Below are 20,394 nucleotides of genomic sequence, written 5' to 3'. Positions count from 1 at the left end.
AAGCTGAGAGAGAGGTAGGGTCAGTGATGCTAGAACACACCCACATTCTAAACACATAAAAGCAGACAGACAGGACAGATAGGGACCTTCAATTCCATCTGCAGCGGGACGCTCTGCCGGAAAAATCCATACGTTACCTCCATCAAATCTCCAGAGAGCCAAACTAGAGACTTCAATCTATCCAGAACTAGAGACCCAGACCAGAGAACCAGAGAGAGCTGACCCAGATCACTGTGAAGTGCAGAGACCAGAGGCGAGTTTAAAACCTGACCAGATCCATGGCGAGGCCCATTTCACTCAAGAATATAGTGTGAGTACCTAGAAAACTGTGCAGAACCAATCTCCTAGTTAAAATTTAATTTATCAAATAAACCTTTTAAACTTGCAAAACAGAACTACTTCTTGGCTCAGTGGGGTCAGGGGGATTCCAAGAGAGGGGTGTTATATAGGGGTAGTCATCCAGAACGCATGAACTGGACCTAAAGATATATCAATAAGGGTTTTCATTCAGTATTATAGACTAGGCGTTGACTTAGCTGTAGTGTTGAATTGAATCCTCTTACAAAATGAACAGCTGCCTGGCACAATCGAGCAGAACCCTTATATTATTGGCAGCACCCTAGAATAGTTGAGCAGCATTCAGACATGTATTGGCCGGACCTTGGCATGAGAAAGCAGTACCAGGGCATAGGAAGAAATCAGTTCTGATGGTATATTATTTTCTTACACACAGGGTTCTTATTTCCTGCTGCCTCCAATAGTTAATCCTAAACCACGTGGCCATAATCTTCTTCCTTACAGTTTGCACTCTTTTATATGTCCTCTTTTCCGTGTGATCATAAGATTTTCTCTAGGGTGAGCCCTGAGGGAATCCCATAGTTGTTTCCTCTCCTCCTTACACTTCCTATCAAACCACCCTGTCCCCCTTTTTATTCTTTTGGCTGAGACCTTTTTGCCAAGCCTTTGAGAAATAACTCTTGTTGACTCTTCATTATGAAAAATAAACCGGTTTGGGTACAGTTCTCCATTCAAACACTCTAAGATTAGCGGTGAGGCATCCTTCAATCCATGTTCATGAGGGATTAAATGTTCACCTTGTTCCAAGGAATCCTTTTACCATTAGGGATCCCATTCCCTTCCAGGAACTTAGTGGCTGGATTTCATTTGACTTCCAGACCGCATACCAAGCCAAAAGGAAGAGGTAACTTTCCTCTATATTCAAAAGCTCCATATTCTCTACTGTCTGACACTGATGGGCATTGCTTATGAAATAACCTATTAAGGAATTGTCTTTCGGACTCTAAAAGTCCATCTGGCTGGCGAGTTTGTCTGTACCCTCCCATTTTCTATGTTTAGCCCACGTTTGAACAAAAACAGATCACGTGACCTTTTGTTTGTAAAACTGGTTGTTCTTGAGGTTACAAAGGGTGGAATTCCCCTAACCTTATACTCTTCTGGATATAAATCACCCTTAGCAGCCCCTTTACCTATTTTAGCGTTACAATTCCCCTCCTATAATCATTACAACATTGGGGTTTCAATCTAAAGTGCTGACTGCATAATTTCCAAAAAGCCTCATTGGTGTCCCTGTATTTTCTGTTCTTGGGACATTGTAAGAATTGATGAGCATAAGCTGACCCTCTAGACTTGCGCTCACGGAGAGGATATCTTAAATTGGGGGGGGGGGGTCAGTGCTTTCACTCGATCCGTCTCAATTGCTGTAGATACATAGTTTACTAGGGCCCCTTAGGTGTGTACATCGGCATTGGCAGTAGCCCCTATTTCGTACATAGTAAAAGCATCAATCGAGGGGGATTGATATGCCCGAGGTTCCTGGAGCATGACAATGTCATACTTTTAAACAAAATCTAGCCAATGAACATCATTTATCTTTAAACAGCTTCCCACATTCCCTTAAAGAATCTGAATCTGCGCCAACCCTTGCGTAAATTCTCTGGCCGCACCCGTCGGCACAGAACCGTGTACTTGTGTGGTGGGCTCTCAATCTCCTTAGTAGTTAAAGTCACATTTAAGCCATCCGTTAATTCCCCCTCCTCTCGGATAAGGTTTTGTTGGTACCAATGTCATCAATAATACCAGCTCCTCTCCCCACAGCACAACCCACATTATTGCTCTATTCAGTAGCTTCATCACCACTAGTTTTGGGGGAAACATTAATTAAGGCTTCAACATGAAACCTGGGACCATTTAGGCTTTTGTCCCAATCACCACACTCATTGACAATCTCTTGGATGGGTCTGGATTGTTTGATGCGATTAATCTGTCTCTGATTTTATTATTCGTCTTCTTGCAGATTGTTCAAAGGCTGAACTCTGCTCCTGTGTCCTGGAAGATTACTGCTAGTGCCATCTACTACACAGTCAATAGTCCTGCTCTTCAGGGTTGGGGTTTTGCCACTACATGATACATATGTAGTTTGAAGGCATCTGAGATTTATTGAAGTAGCCTAAAGATAATTCCACTAACTTTGAAGGTGGTAAATTATAATTTCTAGCCCAACTACCCACCAATGTGGTCAGTATTTCACCAGCAATTGAGGGTTTCTGGCAAATCAAAAGGACACAGCTGCAGTCCGGAGATTTAACTTCCTTAATAACCCATTTACCTCTCGTTGCCATCAATATATGTCGGCCCAGCTTCCAAACAGAGCATGTTCTGAAGGTAAGATAGTGGGTCGAATTTGCAATTAGTTATACAGCCATCTCCTCCAACCTCTACTTAAGTAGTCGGACTCTTGATAATACCTCCCCTACAGGAGTTGCTTCATGGGGAAGGTTGAGTTTTCCCAGATTGGTTGATGTTTTGCCATGCAGAGATCCCTCTCCTCTGCCCCTTATTTCCAATTACAACAGTTGAGATGTGGGATGGTGGGAACTAGCTAAACTATTGGCACATATTAAGAAAATTAAATGTTTTGCATTGTAGAGAAAGAAATCGACAGATGGAACAGTGGGATCTACAAAAAATGCAATAGCGTGTTTATGCCACATCCAGAATAGCATTCAATATCAGATTGCTGCATGTTCAGCCGAAACTATTGCACTGGGGTGTATCTAGGAGAGAAATTACATGTGACAAGGGGCACAGAGCTTGTGGGAGTTGTTTGTTTATTTATCCACCCATTGACTGCCCATGTCCATGTTAATCCCTATGGCCATTCCCACCAACGACCTGGTCTTCCCCGCCCACAACACATCCTACTGAGCTGTCTTTGAGCACTCAAGCAGTAACCTCAAACATTGGCCTGCCAATGTTATTTTGATGCAGTCTGCTGATATTTAACAGCTTAATTGCAGCTGTAAATGTGCCACTGGTGTAATAGAAATTTCTTGAACCAAGAGTGCCTTCAGCCACTTGATTTATATCTGTTCCTTGGACTGAGGGTCTGTTAAAAATAAGCCTTGAAAAAGCCAAAAGTTTTGGGTCGCATGCAAGTATTAGATAGGGATTTGCCAGACACTGCTACAGCCAGGTAATCACACCATTTTACAGCTGTTGCTATCTTCTGTCCAGGTAGTGCCATTATGTCAGTGCCTGGCAAGTGCCTATTTCAAGCCTGTACAAAAGCCAAAGCTGCTGGCTTTTCCAAAGTTTGTAATGTTAAGGACGTTGAGCACTATGTAGTAAACCCATACCCAGATACCCATCACAACAAATGGCCAATAGAAAACAGTCCGTCGAGGCAATGCCCATTTGAAATATACCTTTACAGCAATAATGTTTAAACAGGTCCCTACAAAACACTCAATGCAATCAACAGTGGTATATGCTTGCTGTAGCTAAGGGTGTGCAATTTAGAGCTGCAAAAATGACAGCACAAGACAGTGGCAGTGGACAATACACACCTCCCCATTGAAAGTTCCAGTATGATCTTGAAAACTAATACACTGTGTCATTCTTGTATACCCACTGTGTTGGCCACCTAATACATACATACATTTTCTGTTAATTCTCCAACTGACTTGAAAATAAGTCCTTGACCACTTGTTTTGCAACCCTGTGCACACTTTCTGCGTGCTTGCCTTTTTTGTGAATGTACGGCATCAACTTTAGTCTCTTCATGACAACCCAATAGCAACAATTAATTGCACCTGAAGTGTTTCTTCAGATCCTTTTATGGTGCTTCTATCATGCATTTTTCAAGACAGCGCAAAAGCAGATTTCCCAAAGCAATAATCGGAATCCAGGTCCTGCATCGTTGTACGGGTGATGCAAGACATGCTCTCAAGCACGCAGGGCACCTGCTGCCTCTTTGGGAGCACAGACACACATTCTACAGGTGAAGGGTGTATGTGAGTTACTTTTGATCATATATTAAATCCATTCTTGAACACATTAAGCATAGACTATCACTCAATTGCATATATCAGCCAGTTAATAAAATATGAGAAATTGGCAAGTGTTTTCCAATCAATGATCCACTATTTTATTTTATTATTATTACATTTTCAATGGTTTAGAAATACACCTTTTACACTTAGTTTACAAACATTATGAAAGAAATAATTCACAAGGTAAAGAAAAAAGACAAATGCATTTCAAGCAAAATAAAAGAAAATACACATATGTACATAATCATATTAATGTTATAGACTGAAACATTAAAATACAATATACAAGTACTTCATTGGACACATGTGAGGAGTAATAAGGCCACCTTCTAGCTATGGTAAAAAGCGACTTTGATGACCAGTGACTGCAGAATATATCGCCGACCAAAATTGGTCAGTGGTGATGCTATGCAGGAAGCTGACCGTTGTCACACACCCTTCACAACACTGCTCAGTAAGCTGTGGACAATCCAGAAGTATATGGCGTGCAGTTTCTACATCACCCTTACACAATCTACAGGATCTGGCTTTGCAATGAATATCTAGCCATGCACCTCTGTATTCTAATACCAGGAGGATTGTAAGTCTAAGATATAATATATGTCGTCTAAGATCTGTATCGCAAAGCTTGGTTAAATAGCTACATGGCTTACCAGGTGCAAAGCACTGCCTGATATATTATGTATATCTGTACTTCAGCAATAGCTCAGACACACTGTGCCAATGGTCCCAGTCTTGTGTTTTGATTTTTAGCCTCTTATACAATTCAAGACAATATTCCTCAACTGGGGAACAATATTAATAGCCTCAAGGTGCGCCATGCAAGTGTTCTTCAAATCACAAAATGCCAAATTGTGGGGGTTATCTGCAATTAGTCCCAACAGGGAATCCACTTCTCTCTTACCTCATGCACTAATAGTAAAAAAACAACTCATGTGGGCTGTGTAATTGCATACTCCAATGCATGAATGAAATGCCAGGTACAGCTAGAGCATGTGACGTACGATTGATTTCAAAGAGACCCATTTCCCAAATAAAGCATGTTTTAAAAGCTTTTTATGTAACTTTGTAAAAAGTCATTGTTTTGCATAATTAAGTTGCAGAATGGATTCTCTGTGTATCTACAGTACACCACAAGGCGCCAAGAGTATTCAGGAACCTGAAGTGGATGTATTGCTTAGTTTCAGGAGATCACACTTGGAATTAACTTCCAGAATCTTTCAAAGATCCCCTTTTATCTGATGTTGCGGTCTTGATTGTATCGAGCTGTCGTGAGTGTGGCTCACTTGAGTGTGAGGTTCTAGTGCTGAGTGCACGGCAATCAGCTTTGATTAGCTCTTATCATCGATTAGCTTATTGTCATGCTGATTTCAGAATAATACAAACATGGTTCCTCTTTACTTCAGTAATACTGCTTCTCCAGTGCTGAATTTCAATCGGAGCTGCATCTATTAGTCTATGCCAAAGGTCTTCAAACTGTGGGGTGTGCCCCCCCAGGGGGCAGTGGGGGGGGGGGTGCAAGAGCCCAGCATGAAATGTAAAAAATATATATATATATTTGTTTAGATTCAAGGAAATGGGCAGGGGTGGCTCAAATGGTCGGACTGTAGTATAAAACTATTTCAGGCACCACTGAAAAAATGGCCTGCAGTTGCAAATGGATATTCATTCCTTTAGTCACAGACTGTTTGAATAGTACCCATGGGGATGTTTTTTGTTAAAATGTAAGCAAATTGTAATATTTAAAGAATATGTATTCAGCAACAATGGTCAAAACTATTAGCTGTATAGTGAAGTAACTCATCATACTCGCCCACATTGGCCAAAAAAATGGCCCATTTTGACTGGACTGCACTAGTATTTTGCATTTTTGGTACGAGCATTGCTCTATTGCCCTGGTGACTCATCCATAATCCAGGTCAAACCTGGCAGGAGGGACTGCAGTCGCACGCAGACTTGAAGTGTGCCGGTTGAGTAACATCAGTGCCGGTAGGCTTACCGGCACTGTTCTTACCACACTCATAATGAGGCCCATTGTCTCATATTACAATAATGTCTCCATTACAAGCAGTGGGCAACTGGAGGTCTCTTTCTTGGAAAGAACAATCTCTGTTCCAGGGAACAAATGGCAGGTTTTTCTGTAAGTCACTACTAGAGGACCAGCTAAGGCACCACCACTATGGTGGCATCAGGGGGTTACATACTCGTCCAACAGGCAGCCTTTCCGCCCCATTGCCAAGGGAGAGCCATCCAAACTAGAACTTCAACTGAAACTATATGAACCCTTGTATCAGCCCGGAAACAAACATTCTCCCATGTCTCCCATGACCAGCGCTTTCAGGTCATACCAGTGATATATAGAGCGCAATATAAATGCCAAATAACATAACATAACAATAACATAACATGTGCAGGCCAAAGTCTAGCGCCCTTGCGGATATTGTGTGTGCAGCTTCAATGAGAAAAGTTACCTCGACGGCTGCCTTGGCTCTTTCAAATTCTTCTTCCAAAGAATGGTTTCTGGAGAGGTAGGCGCTTCCCATGCGATGCTCTCTAGTCAATCGTGTCTGCAAGAAAGTCAAGCAAAATATGCGGTTCTGAGACTGGCGCATGAGAAGAATGGAATACATGAGCATTGCCGTTAGAAGCATCCACGATGGCGACTAACCCATCAGAGCTGGTGGCCCCAATCAGTCCACTTTCAGTTACAGACGCAAAAGCATTTTAGGACATGAGCGAGAGAAATCAAACGCACTCCCTTTGGCTTGATTTTATAATGGCTGGCTATGGAGGACCACATCAATGAACTGCCAGGCTATTATGCTAGTCTCTGCAAAAAGGACCAGCATACCCGTCATTGGCACTTAACGGGTTAAAGTGTAGCACATGCGAGAATGAGTGTGGTTTTCATGAATTCAAAATCACCTCTCAAAAACATTTTCATACACATTGGGGTCATTTTCCCATTGATGATGCAACTTTTGAGACCCTGCAGCCTAGCGTTGAAAATCCATTTTATGCATGGCATTTCAAAAGGATTTGTATACAAATTAAAAGTTATTTATTGATTTTAATGTCTTTATGTGACTCGTAGCGAGCGTACTATGACTATAGCCTCCTTGAGGCGTGGTGCCTGGCATTAACTGAGAGCCCAGAACACCGAAGGGCACTGTCTTTTGGGATTGTTAGGGATTTTCTCAAAGAGATGAGTGTTTGAATTGATGTGATGTGCAGAGGCACCACATTTTGTAGGGTTCACTTGACGGGGTAGCCAACCTGTCACCCTCCAGACACCTTGTCCTACAATTCCCATGAGCCACATACAGTACAGTGAGTAGTGAGGGATGATGGGAGGTGTAGGCTAAAACATCTGACAGATGACACCTTGGCTACCGCGACTGCCGGCCCAGCCAGTAGGTCTGGGGGCGTGGGGGCCCGGGGGAAGGTAACTGTCAGGTGAGGGGCTGAACTCGAGGTGCACTTGAGGATGAGGCATAGAATTCGGACGTTGATACGCGCTCTTGCAAGATTCTAGTAGAATGCTTTCTTGCGGGCCACATGGTCTCCTTTCTGGACTATTTACAATGCATTCAGCGGGTAGCCTGACAAATCAGAGCAGAAGACTTATTTATGCATTTATTTATTTGTATTTATAAAGCGCACATCGGCCGTGGGGCATCGTGGCGCTGTTACAGAATACTCGCTTGGTACATATTCAAATAAGAGTAAGTACAGTGCATACAGGGAAGGAAAAAACACATAAGGTTACAGAGGGTCAGTGAGGTACAAAAGAGGGCAGGTAATGCAGGTTCAGGGTCGGATTGACCCCTCTGCCTTTTGCCCCGTGGCTGGGCCGAAATCGTCCCTGGGGAGTGGTGGCCGGTTTCTGGCCATGCCTGGGTAGGTTTGGAAAAATATTTATTGTTCCCATTTTTTTTTTCCTTTCCAAAAAGCCTTTCATCCTTCTCAGGTCGATAAATGAGTACCAACACAGGTTGGGTGATATTGTATGCATATTTGTTCTATAAAAAAGAGCTTAAGGTAAGTGCTATACAATAACATATTATCATTCGGCCTTGGACGTCTGCTTGGATTCACAGTAATTTAGTGTACTTAGGTACAATGCTATTTGATGCCACTTCCCGGTTTGTTAAGGGGTGAAAGGTCATGTTTCATCGCTTCCCAGGATGTCAGTTTGGGGTGGGGGTTCAAATGACATCACTTCCGGTGATGTCATCAGAGGTCAAGGGTTGTGTTGGGCGAGAGGTGGGCATTTGTTTGAGGCGAGGGGTGGGCCACTTTTTTTGGGTGACCGGGCCTATCTCTTGTCCCAGTCCGACCCTGTGCAGGTTACAAAAGGCATACAGTCATCGTTAGTCGAACAGTTTCGTTTTCAGGCATTTACGGAAGCAAGTGTATGACTTTTCATTTCGGGAAGCTGTGGGGAGGGTTTTCAAGTTGCTAGGTGTTGAAAGCTGGAGCCTCCTGCTTTGGATCTTTTGAATGAAGGGACGTAGATCTGGTTGGCGAGATGTGATCTTGCGGGTCTGAATGAATTGATGTGAGCTGGGCTATACTTGGGGAGGTTGCTGATCACTCCTGCATGGTCTTCCACTTAACTGTGGGAGTGGGTGGAGCCAACAATAATGTATTGGACTCCCGGACGAACATTGTGACATGGCCAGCGTTGAGGCCCTTTCAAGAGAAGGGGGGCACCCACTCCTTACCTGTGGGGATGTCGACCTCCAGCAGCTGAGCAGCCGGGCAAGGTGGTAGCATTCCTGGCAACGGGTGCCAGAAAACAGCACGACACTGGCCACAGAACGTAGCAAGGATAGACGCAGCACCAAGGGGTCCATCAGAATATGTCTGCTGGAGTCTGCAGCCATAAGGGAGCACAGTAGCTCACCAGGAATTATTTTAAATAATAAATAACGGCCCCTGAAAGCCTTTTCCCCATTTTGCCAACAGGGAATATTGTTATTTTAAAAGGCCTTGAGCCATACAACGTCCCTGGACCCCAGCAGGGTCCATGTTGGAAAAAGGGCGGGGCTTACCATCCCTTGAATCCCCCCCCATGGATGGGACAGGGGATGTCCTGTCACACCTCCTCCAGCCAGGTAAGGTATTCATTAAGGTAAGTGGGCAATCCTGGGAGGGGTGGGGTATTTAAGCAGGCCTGTGTGAATGCTTTAGTGTGTGTTAGTTGGGTGACGACAGGGGGTGATGGAGGATGTACGAGAAACCAGACGAAGCAAGAGCGAAAGGAGTGCAGAGAATATTATAATGAGGGGGTCTATAAGTGTTTGCGTGTGAGTAGTAGCGGTAGGGTAGGAGTAGCAGAGGGATATTGATCGGAGTGGTGGAAAGGGGTGAACAGGACACCATGTCCTTAGGTTCTGTGATAGTAAAAGGGGTGAGCAGGGCACCATATTGCTGAGGTTTATGGAGTAGCAGTAGTAGTTTTGAGTAAAGACAGTAGGTAGCAGGAATAACAGTAGGAGGTAAAGGTAGTACAGGCAATGAAGTGGGAACAAAACAAAGAGTGGGAAGAGCAACAGTGAGTGTGAGAAAAGGAGTGGCTATTGCCATACAGTGACTCAGAGATTATAACTAGAGCGACAGTAAGAAGCAGGGAAGTAGAGTGAGGAAGAGAAGGTAACAGAGGTAGAGGGGTAGTTGGAGGTATGAGCGATAGAGCACCAGTAGGAAAGGAGGTAAGATCTAAGTGGGAGGTAGAAAGGCAGAGTGAGAGATTGGAGGGACAGTGATGTGGTAGGAGGAGAACATCATAAAAAGACCAGCATAGTGAATGGTCACATACGAATGGGTGTGAGAGAAACGAACGTGATACTGGGCGGAAGAAGGCACCAACCCTAAAACCCTTAGACTACTTAGCGGGCTAGGTTAGGGAAAGACTAGAAGACTCCTAGAGAGACAGGTTGCCATCGTTTTAGGGAAAACATCTGTAATCCCAGTCAGAAGACAACAGTTAGCGGTTAGCAATCCAAGAACTACTACCCCTCCCCCATTAGGGATGCCTGGGTTAGGAATGTGGGGATAAGACAGGGGAAGACGAGACAGAAATAGATGCTTCCAGCACCAATTCCCCTTACACCCTGGTAGTCCACGAAGAACCTTGAAATCAGAAGATATTCTGACCATCTGTAATTTTAATAAACACCCTTGGACTTACTCTAACAGCGTGAATCTTTATGGCGGGCCACCTCGGCACAGCATACACGCCCTTAGCAGTTAATGTGCGAGGGTTGTCAGCAGACTGTTGTTGTTAGCTATGTGTGTGGTTGGCAGGAAAAGAGACAGGACTGCTTATGGTAATCATCTCTAAAATGGAAGGGTGCCATGTGCTACTGCTGTTAGGTTTTTGGGGTTACCTGTTTTATATATCCAGAATTCAGTCAATCAGTGCTAGAAGCTACCAGGGAAAATGAAACACTTTACAAAAATAATTATGCATCTTTATTGTCAAAGCCTTAAGACTTTTCTCCAATCAGAGAAAGATTTAAAATCATGGCACAGTGGTACATTCGTGGCAATGTGGGTGGGAATAAATATGCAGAATCCAGAGAGCAAAATATGGCAGGAAGTTGGAGTATTTCTTATTAACAATGTGCTCCACAGCTATTCGGCCTCAAACGCCTAAAACTCTCCCATACATTGACACCTTTTCCCAAATAACCCAAAGAAGCCAAGGCAGAAGTAGGAGCACATCGCTTAGCAGAGGCGTAGTGCTCTAGTGGCAGGACAACTTACCAGGTACGTGTCGCTGTGGTTGGAAAACAGTGCATTCTTCCACTACGTACAGTCCCATAACCAACCAATGCAATCACACAGCCAACCATTCAAGTGAACATTCACATACAAGCCCCCACGCATACCCACATGTGACATGCAGCACACACACAGGTGCCCGGGAATACAAGTGCAATACACAAATGCGAAAACCCATGCATATATACACGCACATCAAACCACCAGCATGTAAGGTATGACAGGGCGGCAGAATAGATGATGGGCAACGAGTCTATCTTGGAAGCAAGATAGCGCAGAGCAACACAAGTTCGAATCCCAAAACCGCACCTTAAAGTCTGGCCTTTGGTATTAAGCCGTTATAAAAGATTAATTAATTAAGTATGACGATTTGTTAGATCAACTGTCATTCGCTGCATACACCTACTAGGTGAATGACCAAGGAAACACAGCTGTGCAAGAATGCCATGTCCCTGGGGGGGGATGATGGAGGGGGAGAAGGCTGCAGCAGATTAGGCTGGGATCGTGATGGCTATCTGTAGGCATGGGAGGTACAAGGGGCTGGAGGAAGCATTAGCCCAGGGTCTGCGAGAGGAGACAGGAGAATACAAAGGTTCACCGTGAGAATAGGAGGAGAAAGTGGTTCAGGGATATGGGCAAGAGGAGACAGTGACCCATGAGGGAACGTGGGTGGAGGGGGGGGGGCAGCATTGTGGAAGATGTGTCTAAATTACTCTGCACTGATGTTGTCAAATCCTGCCTTCTGGCTCATCCCAGCAGTGGCAGCAACCAACAGTTCTGCCTGCCTTTCTCTGGTAGCCAAGACAAGATAGCATGGAGCAAAGCTGCCTGGTAATTACAGCAGCATTGACCAATGTTTTGTTTGTCTGTTTATTTGTAATGCGCGCCAGACCCGAGGGTATCCGGGTGCAGAAGAAGCAACATGAATACTTTCAGTTTAAGGTTACACAGCTGTGTAGGAGGACAGATATATACAGAAGGCATAGAGGTCATATTTGAATGCTCTATACAAGATACATCATAACATATTTAAAGGTTCAGTGTCAATTGGACATTGAGATAATATAACTATATACAGTGCATGATAACAAATAGAAATAGGTGGTCGGTAGCTGGGTGGTGTTAATGGTCATTTCCTTTGATCCAAATCATGGTGTTCTATCTAAAGTTCAGGTAAGTTTGGTGTGCCCTCATGGAGGGGCGTAGGGAGTTCCAGAGCTCTGCAGCTTTGACTGAGAAACTACTCCCCACGACTTTGGTGAGTTTGAACCTTGGTACAATCAGACAGTTTGAATTGGCCGTTCTGGTTGGCCGGTTGGAGGATTGTCTATTGAATCTCTCTATAAGATATCGAGGTGCTGCGCTGTTTAGGCACTTGTATGTTTGCGAGGCAGTTTTCAGCAGGATGTTATCACTGGGAGAGAGCTACTTATTCTGTCTCCTTAACTCTGATATGTGTTCTTTTTTTACTATACCCAAGGCTGCTCGAAGGGCATTATCTTGGAGAATCTGAATTTTTCCAATGATTTACTTATTGGCACCAAGTTAGAGGGAGTTACATTAGTCCAATTTGGACAAACTCAGAGCTTTATCCAAAATAATACAACTGTTCCTGGATAGGAATGGTTTACCAGGTCTAATTAGCTTGCATGTGTAAGCAGTGGCAGAGGCCATAGAATTAACCTGTTTTGCAAAGGTGAGGGTGGCGTCTAGATAAAAACCTAAAGCTTTTACCTCTTTGGCCACTTTAATACTATTGCCATCAATTTTGAAGGTAGTGTATTTGTGGTCAAGTTTATTGAGGCTAGAGTGGTTCCTAAGATGATAAGCTCGGTTTTGTCATCATTCAGGCATAGACCAGGCCTGGATGATGAGGTGTATTCCATTTACCAAGGCCAAATCCTTGTCATAATCCCCAGTAAGTGGTATGAAAATCTGGGTATCATCTGCATAGTTAGTGTAGGTGATACCAAGAAGGTCAAGATCATCAAAAAGGGGCTTAGTAAATATATTATACAATGTTGGAGAGACACATGAGCCCTTTGGCACTCCACAAGGGGTTTGCAGCTGCTGAAGGTGAGAAGACTTGCATAGCCCTATTACTGAGAAAAGATTGGATCCTGACTATGGACTCCTGAGAGAAGTGGGCTGTTATCCAAGGTGACTACATGGGACCTTGTGGTCCACCAAATAAAACACAGCTGAAAGATTAAGTAGAAGGAAGTAGTAAGGCGGATTTCCCTTTGTCCGTAAGCTTGTCGATTTCGGCCTTGAGATCGATCAACGCCGTTTCAGTACCCTGTTCGGGCCTGAAACCTGACTGACGGACCCCAAATAGATGGTTATGTTCCAAGTGCTTCTGTATTTGGAGATAAGGTACCCTGTCTACGATTTTTAGCAAAAATGTTACTGTTTTAAAGGACCTATAGTTAGTAGGTACGGTTGGATCTAATTACTGTTTTTTGAGGAGAGGGGGTATCCAGGACTCCTTTAAGTTGCTACGGATAGTGCAAGTGGTAAATGATGCATTGATTAACTTTGATATGAAAGATGATAAGTCTCTGGCAGCATCTTTAATGATTTTGACTGGGCATTTATCACCCTGGCAGTTTGAAGATTTGAGGGAAAGGATGAATTTTTCAACCTCATGAATTGTAATTTTGGAAAAACTAAAGTGGGTTGAAGGTTTATGAGAAAACGTGGGAGTACTGACTGATGGGACCATATTAGGTAGGTTGGATTTTTATTGTCAATCTTGTCCTGAAGGGAGGCTACTTTGTTGGATAAGGCTTTTTGTATATTCGTACACCAACTTTTATCCTTCACACAGTTGTCTGGCACAGGGGCCGGGGTTTCAAGTTCTTTTAGGATTACAAACAGTTTGTACTTGAGTTGTACTTGAGTTGGCTTGCAAGATTCTATTGTTGTAAGTTTCCTGTTTGGCAAGAAGTATTTCTTTTTTTATAGAGAGATGATATGCTGATGAGATAGTATCTGTTATCATCAGAGGGTAGTTGCCTCCATGAGGCTTCGCATTTTCTTTTTTCCATTCTCAGGGTTTCAGTTGGGGGATGAACCTGGAGTTCAGATGAGCTTTAGGTTTACTTTTTTTCATTTCTAGAGTGGCAATGGTGTCTAAGGCTTCAATGATAGTTGTACTGTATTCATTAACTAGAGTAGTGGGATCAGTAGTCTCTGGTAGTGAGTTAAGTGTTGGTAATATTAGGGGTAATCCTTTATCTGCCGTAATGTTCTTTTTATTCCTCGTTAGTTTAGCGAGGGGCAGCTGTGTTGTTTTTAGTTGTGACAGTTTTAGCTGCTAATGTGAATGCCAGGAAGTAATGATCTGTCAATAACTGTGGGGCTACAGCAGTGATAGTGGCACTGCAGTTGTAATCTGCCACCCAATCAAGAGTTCTTCCTTTGTCATGTGTGGGTACTGTAACTCTTTGAGTAAGGCAGAGTTCAGTAAGAGCATTGCCAATTATTGCTGCTTGCTGGTCTTTGGGGTCATTAAATCCCAAGTTAAAGTCCCCTAGCAATAGTACTTGTAAGGTGTTTTTTAGATTATCGGAACGAATAGTGGATATGTCCTCCTCAAAGGACCCAATGGGGCCCGGAGGTCTGCATATTAGATGAATAGTTAGGGTTTGGGAACCAGAAATCTGTAATTTAGCAATAAGGGATTCACAGGATTTAACATCAGGTGAGTGGGCTAGGTAAGACCTGGCTATAAGAGCTATGCCACCTCAGCGAGCCTCGGATCTGTCTGCTCTAAGAATAGTATAGCCGTCAGGAACTGCGAGCATGAGGACAGGGCCTGCGCTGCATGTAGCCAGGATTCAGTAATACCTAGAAAATCATAATGTTCTGCATGAATTAGATAACCTATCTCTGTGGCATGAGCCACTAAAGATCGAGCATTTATTAAAGCCCCCTTGTGGTTAGAAGCGCTGTTACCTGTCAATGGATTGGGTAAAATATGGTTGTTAACTTCTAGTGTCACAATGTGGGGTTTGTTCTGCTGATATTATTTGTAAATGAGATTGTGATTCTTGGGTGTGGGTAGAATGAGAGGGTTGGTATTTTCGGTTATAATCGTTTGTTTGTTATTTGGGCATTTTCTCTTGACGCCTATGTTGGTCGATGAGCTAGCAAGAGGTTTGAATAGTTTAGGTAGCCTAGAGCGGAGTCTGCTGTTTCTAAAGGATATGTTGCACAGTCTATTTGTTTTAGGTAGACCCTGAGAGCAAGCAGTGTTGATTGCCAGTTGTATTTGGCTTAGAGTATTACATACCAGTGGTATCGGTGTAACATCCATAAAGGCTGCCATATTACGTATTGAGATAAAGTTCGGTGCATGAAGGGCATAGGGGCCTATAATGCTAGGCACTGATTTAGTGCTAGTATAACTCACAGTAAGACTGGATGTAGGCCATTCGTATACATAGTGCGCTTGATGTTAGTTGCTGTATGATATTTCACAGTCAAGGGATTGGGATATACGAGTGAGTGGTGGTTGTCGTGCGAGGTTTTGAAGTGCAGTGAGCACAGTCTGGTGGGATAGGTGGTTGCAATTAATCAATACAAAGTGCTAAAGGCTAGAGGTCTACTAGGGGGTTAGGCACAGTATACCGAGATGCAATAAGCTACAGAGATTAGATAATGTTCTTAGCAGTAGGGCAAGATGCGAACAGGTACTAGTTTTGTTATTTAGCAAGACAGTGAGCACCAATGTAGGACTAGTTAGGCAAGGCAGAGAGTGGTCAAACACTGTCTGTTGGAGTAGGCTGATTCAATTTGCTAAGAGTAGGGTGTTGCAAACATGCAAACACTTACTAGTTTTGTTATTTAGCAAGACAGTGAGCACCAATGCAGGACTAGTTAGGCAAGGCAGAGAGTGGTGAAACACTGTCTGTTGGAGTAGGCTGATTCAATTTGCTAAGAGTAGGGCGTTGCAAAGATGCAAACACTTAATAGTTTTGTTATTTAGCAAGACAGTGAGCACCAATGCAGGACTAGTGAGGCAAGGCAGAGAGTGGTGAAACACTGTCTGCTGGAGTAGGCTGATTAAATTTGCTAAGAGTAGGGTGTGGTATAAGCTAATGCAGGGCTAGCATTGTTATTTAACAGGCAGTGAACAAGCAATACAAGTATAGCTAGGCAAGGCTGCAAACAATCACGCCCTCTCTCTTATAGTGGCTGAGTCAGCTTGCTAACAGTAGGGCGCGATGCAATGAAGTACAAAGGCTAATAATGATATTCAAAAAGCAGTGTGCACACAATACAAGTTTGGTTGTAGTACAGCGGTGAACGGTCATATGCAATATATAACAATAGGTTATTTCTGTTTGCTGACAAGGCGTCAGATACAGGCTAGTTCCGTTAGCAACGGCGCAACGTACTAGTTGGGAGAGGAAGCTTGTTTGGTATTGGTAGGATAGAATGTAGTAAAACACAGTCTAACACAGTACAGAATCTACCGGGAGTAGCTGGAAGTTATAACAAACAGTAGGACATGTAGCGTTTCAATGTCTGTTTAGGGTATTAAAGATTGAAACTGGTTTGGGTACAATGTTAGAATAGTGTGGGTTAGCTCTCAGCTAGTCATTTCCAATAGTGCGGCATGTTCGTAGGTTATGGGTGAAAGGGCAAAGCATTACCTGCACAGCGTAGAGAGGCAGGCTGCTGTGGGACGAATACAGTGTGACAGTGGCTTGTGAGTATAGGCAGTGGTTCCTGGCTCGCGTGGCGAACAGGGGCAAACAGGGCCTTTTCAGAGCGTGGCATTATCAGATATGGGCCGGCTTTCGCCTGTGCCGGCGGATGTGTGGGTTCTTGAAACCCACGTTGCTTGGCAACACAACGCTTAGCTCAAACAGAACGGGCGGCCATCTTAGGTGCAGGCAGCCACTCTGCAGAGCCGTAGTGGGTGAAGCCGAGAGGAGGGCTTATCAAATATAACAAATGTTATATCAGTATTTCAAGAATAGTCGGATGGATACTAACATATAACCCCACCTGGAGCATGCGTTAGCTCGTCCTTACAGCCAGTTCCATTAACAGCATCATTTCAGTTCACCCTTTGGCCTCAAAGAACCAACAGTAAATCAAAAATAGAAAGGACGAGTTCGAAAGATATTTCACTTTCAACCTCAAGCACATTGCGCCTTGTCCCGCTGCCATGCCATTTTTAATATCCTTTCAATGAGAAAGACATGGAAAATAACCTTCACGGAAATCAGGGATTCTGCTTCGAAGTTTGTATAATGGGTAGGCAATGTGTCTAATAACTGTCTGAAGCCGACGCCGGTGGGACATCAACCTCCATCCGGAGGACATCTGTCTTATGGCGCATGGTGTTTGCAGTAGCAAAGTGCCTCGCGCAGAGGGACATCACTGTGTTAGCTACTGACAGAAACATGAAGGGGAGCTAATGCAGACTGATTACAGTGCACGGTGTACTGTGATGCGTGCACTATTCCTTACTCCTGCCCCATTTTCTGTCTGAAATAAGGAGTGTTAAGACGCCCCTGCTAAGAATGACCCCCGGGTCTTCCCCACATATCTATGGCAAGGTGCTTTGTTGGGGAGATCGATGATATTAATTATGAAGCCAACTCGATAATGTTTTACATTTCTATGTCATGTATTTTGTCTCTTATACTGTAACAGCATCCCTGCAGCGATTTTAAAGTGCTTTTTAACCATGTCCATGTAGAGGCGAATTGTTACCCCGTCCAGGATGGCCTCCAGAACATGGTCTTAGGGATGAAAAGGAAACGTGACCAAGGAGAGCGGGAAAGTGGGAAAGGTTTGGGAGACAATAAAATGTTCATGCTTTATGGCGAATTAGGATACAATGTGAAGCCTCATGTCCCTCTGAGCCAGTTTCTTCAGCAAGAGCTGCATTTAGAGACAAGCAGCCTATTCTGACATCCTTAGATGCTTTCTGTATGTAAAACCGGTGCGATAGTGGAGTGAGTAGAGCGCTCGCTTTGACATCCGTGCAGAGCCTGCTGACAGCAGGTTTGAAGCCCAGCAGGGCCAAACTCAGCCTTTCATCCTTCCGAGATTGATAAATGAGCACCACACAACGTGGGTAATAATAAGAAGCGCTCAGATACCCGAGGGTTCGTAGCCCTATATAAATGCAAAATTACTATTATGCATGTGCTGCTAGTTTTAGTTTTGGCCCTTAGGTAGTGGTTAAGTGTCTCCTATAAGTCAGAGTATTTGCATTGGTGTACATATAGGAGCGAGATAGGATGTGAGGAGTGATTCAGAGCTTGTGGGTGTTGTTTGATTATTTACCTAGCCGTTGAAAACATTATGTAAATCCCTATGGGCATTCCCACCCACTACCTGCCCGTCCCACCACAAACGATTCCTGCTGGGATCTCTTTGAGCTAGCTCTTAAGCAGTAGCAGCAAACCTTATGCTGTATTGGGCAGTCTTCTGAGAGGTAATCACTTAATTTCAGCTGTAACTACTACTTGTGTAATTAAAATGTCTTAACCAAGTGTGCCTCCAGTCACTTGATTTATAAGCTATATACGTGTGTCCTCACATCTCTTCCCTTCACTGAAGTCTTTTTTTTAAAGTTAGAAAAGCCAACAATGTTGGCCCATACACAGGTATCAGAAAAGCACTTGCCGGTCACTTCTTTCTATTGCCCGAGCACCCACACCATTTTCCAGCTGTTTCCATTTTGACCAGGTATTAGCATTATGGCAGTGTTTGGCAAATGCCTAGCCCAGTAGCCATAACTGTTGCCTTTGCCAGTACAAGTCATTCCCCATTCCTGCAGGCCTCTACGTTTTCAGCAGCAACCAAACTCAGAGATGTTCGACCCTGTTGTCCGCCTCCTGGCTGCTTCACATACTCTGGGAGGTTTGGCCTCTCATTCCGTCCATCTGGGAAGCTAGTCTCGCAGTGCTTCAGTCTTGCTTTGCACTTGGGCACAGGCAGTCTGATTGTTATTCTCTCTAAGAGGTCTCCTCGCCAAGGAATGGCCAACATCCTATTCTTTGGCTTTGCCAACTTCCCATGACATTTAGAATACACACATTCACCCTCTTCCTTTCCAGCTTTACGAATGTATGAATCATACCCGGTTTCACCAGCCGCACCCCCTATTGCTAGGATTGAACAATGTGGTTGTTCGGCTTCTAAGGTGCACTCTGAACCCATGCCACTGTCTCAGGAAACACCCCAGGGAACTCTATTCACCTCTTGTGCTCCAAAGCTCTTCATATAGATTGGTCTGTTTGCATTCCTATTGGTGCCCAAAGAAGGGCCAGTGCTTGTCCTGAGGGGCTCAGGAGAGTAGTGTCTGTGGAATTGGCTGGCGAGCTGCACTCCTGCAAGTACTCTTGCTTCCTGACCACCCACCTGGGAATAGTGGCCTTTCTGGTGTTTTGTCCTAAGCCTCCCTATGCTTTAGACCATACCTGACACACAACTGCCTGCTCCAAGCTCATGAACCTACCCGCTAATGCTCTCTGAACGGCCCCTTTTCTGTGTCTGCAAATAAGTGTTGGTTTCTGTCATGTCTTTCTCCCAGTGACATCAAGATGGGACTGGCCTGGTGTCCCTGCTTTCCCCCTGCCGTCCACTCCCACGCCTGCCAAGCTCCTCCGACCCTTCCTGCTTGCTCAGCCCCACTGTCAAAGACAGCAATAACTTGGCTGCTGGTTGACGGTTCCATGTCTTCACAACGCAGCAATCGCCAGACTGCATCTACCACCCGGGTCCCCGGTGTGATTTCACCTGATGCGTACTGTTTGTTCGAGGCTCCTGGTTTGTGGCCTTTACATTTGAACCGACCTCCCTTTAACCCTCAACTCCAACCCTTCATCGCCCTCTTTATTCAAAGCAGGGGCACCCTTCCTTCACCCCCGTTGTTGTGTCCTCCATTGTCCCTTCACCCAACTGTCTGCTCTGCTCTGGTCTTCGAGATCCCCGACGTTGGCTTCCCACTTAGGCTCCACCCCTTACCTGGCCCCTCCCCTCTCCTGCATTGCAAGTTCAGTGTGGATAATACTCATGCTTCTATTCATTAGAAGCATGAGTATTATCCACACTGAATCTAATGGCATAGTGGTAAAGACGTGTCACCATGGGGTAGGGGTGTTGCTAGGTCTGGAAAAGATCTGGGGCTATGCTAATGTCGGGACTGGTGGGACTCGGGGCTAGCTAGCCTTCTGGTTGTAGCGCCTGAGCTTCTATCCAGGGCTACAACCAAAAG

General features: G+C 44.3%; 1 protein-coding gene across 1 annotated transcript in view; it reads right to left on the bottom strand.

The window, feature by feature from the left end:
• Positions 1-20,394, bottom strand: part of PEX5L (peroxisomal biogenesis factor 5 like) — a 1,467,323-nt gene that overhangs the window by 259,855 nt on the left and 1,187,074 nt on the right. The window contains exon 7 of the mRNA XM_069618674.1: positions 6,824-6,919. Coding sequence (XP_069474775.1) covers positions 6,824-6,919 — 96 coding nt within the window. The remainder of the gene's footprint in view (positions 1-6,823; positions 6,920-20,394) is intronic.

The sequence above is a fragment of the Ambystoma mexicanum genome, chromosome 10, assembly GCF_040938575.1.
Source record: "Ambystoma mexicanum isolate Mex_15411 chromosome 10, UKY_AmexF1_1, whole genome shotgun sequence".
Taxonomy (NCBI): Eukaryota; Metazoa; Chordata; class Amphibia; order Caudata; family Ambystomatidae; genus Ambystoma; species Ambystoma mexicanum.
The sequence above is the reverse complement of the archived record's forward strand: the minus strand, read 5'-3'. Positions and strand labels throughout refer to the sequence as shown.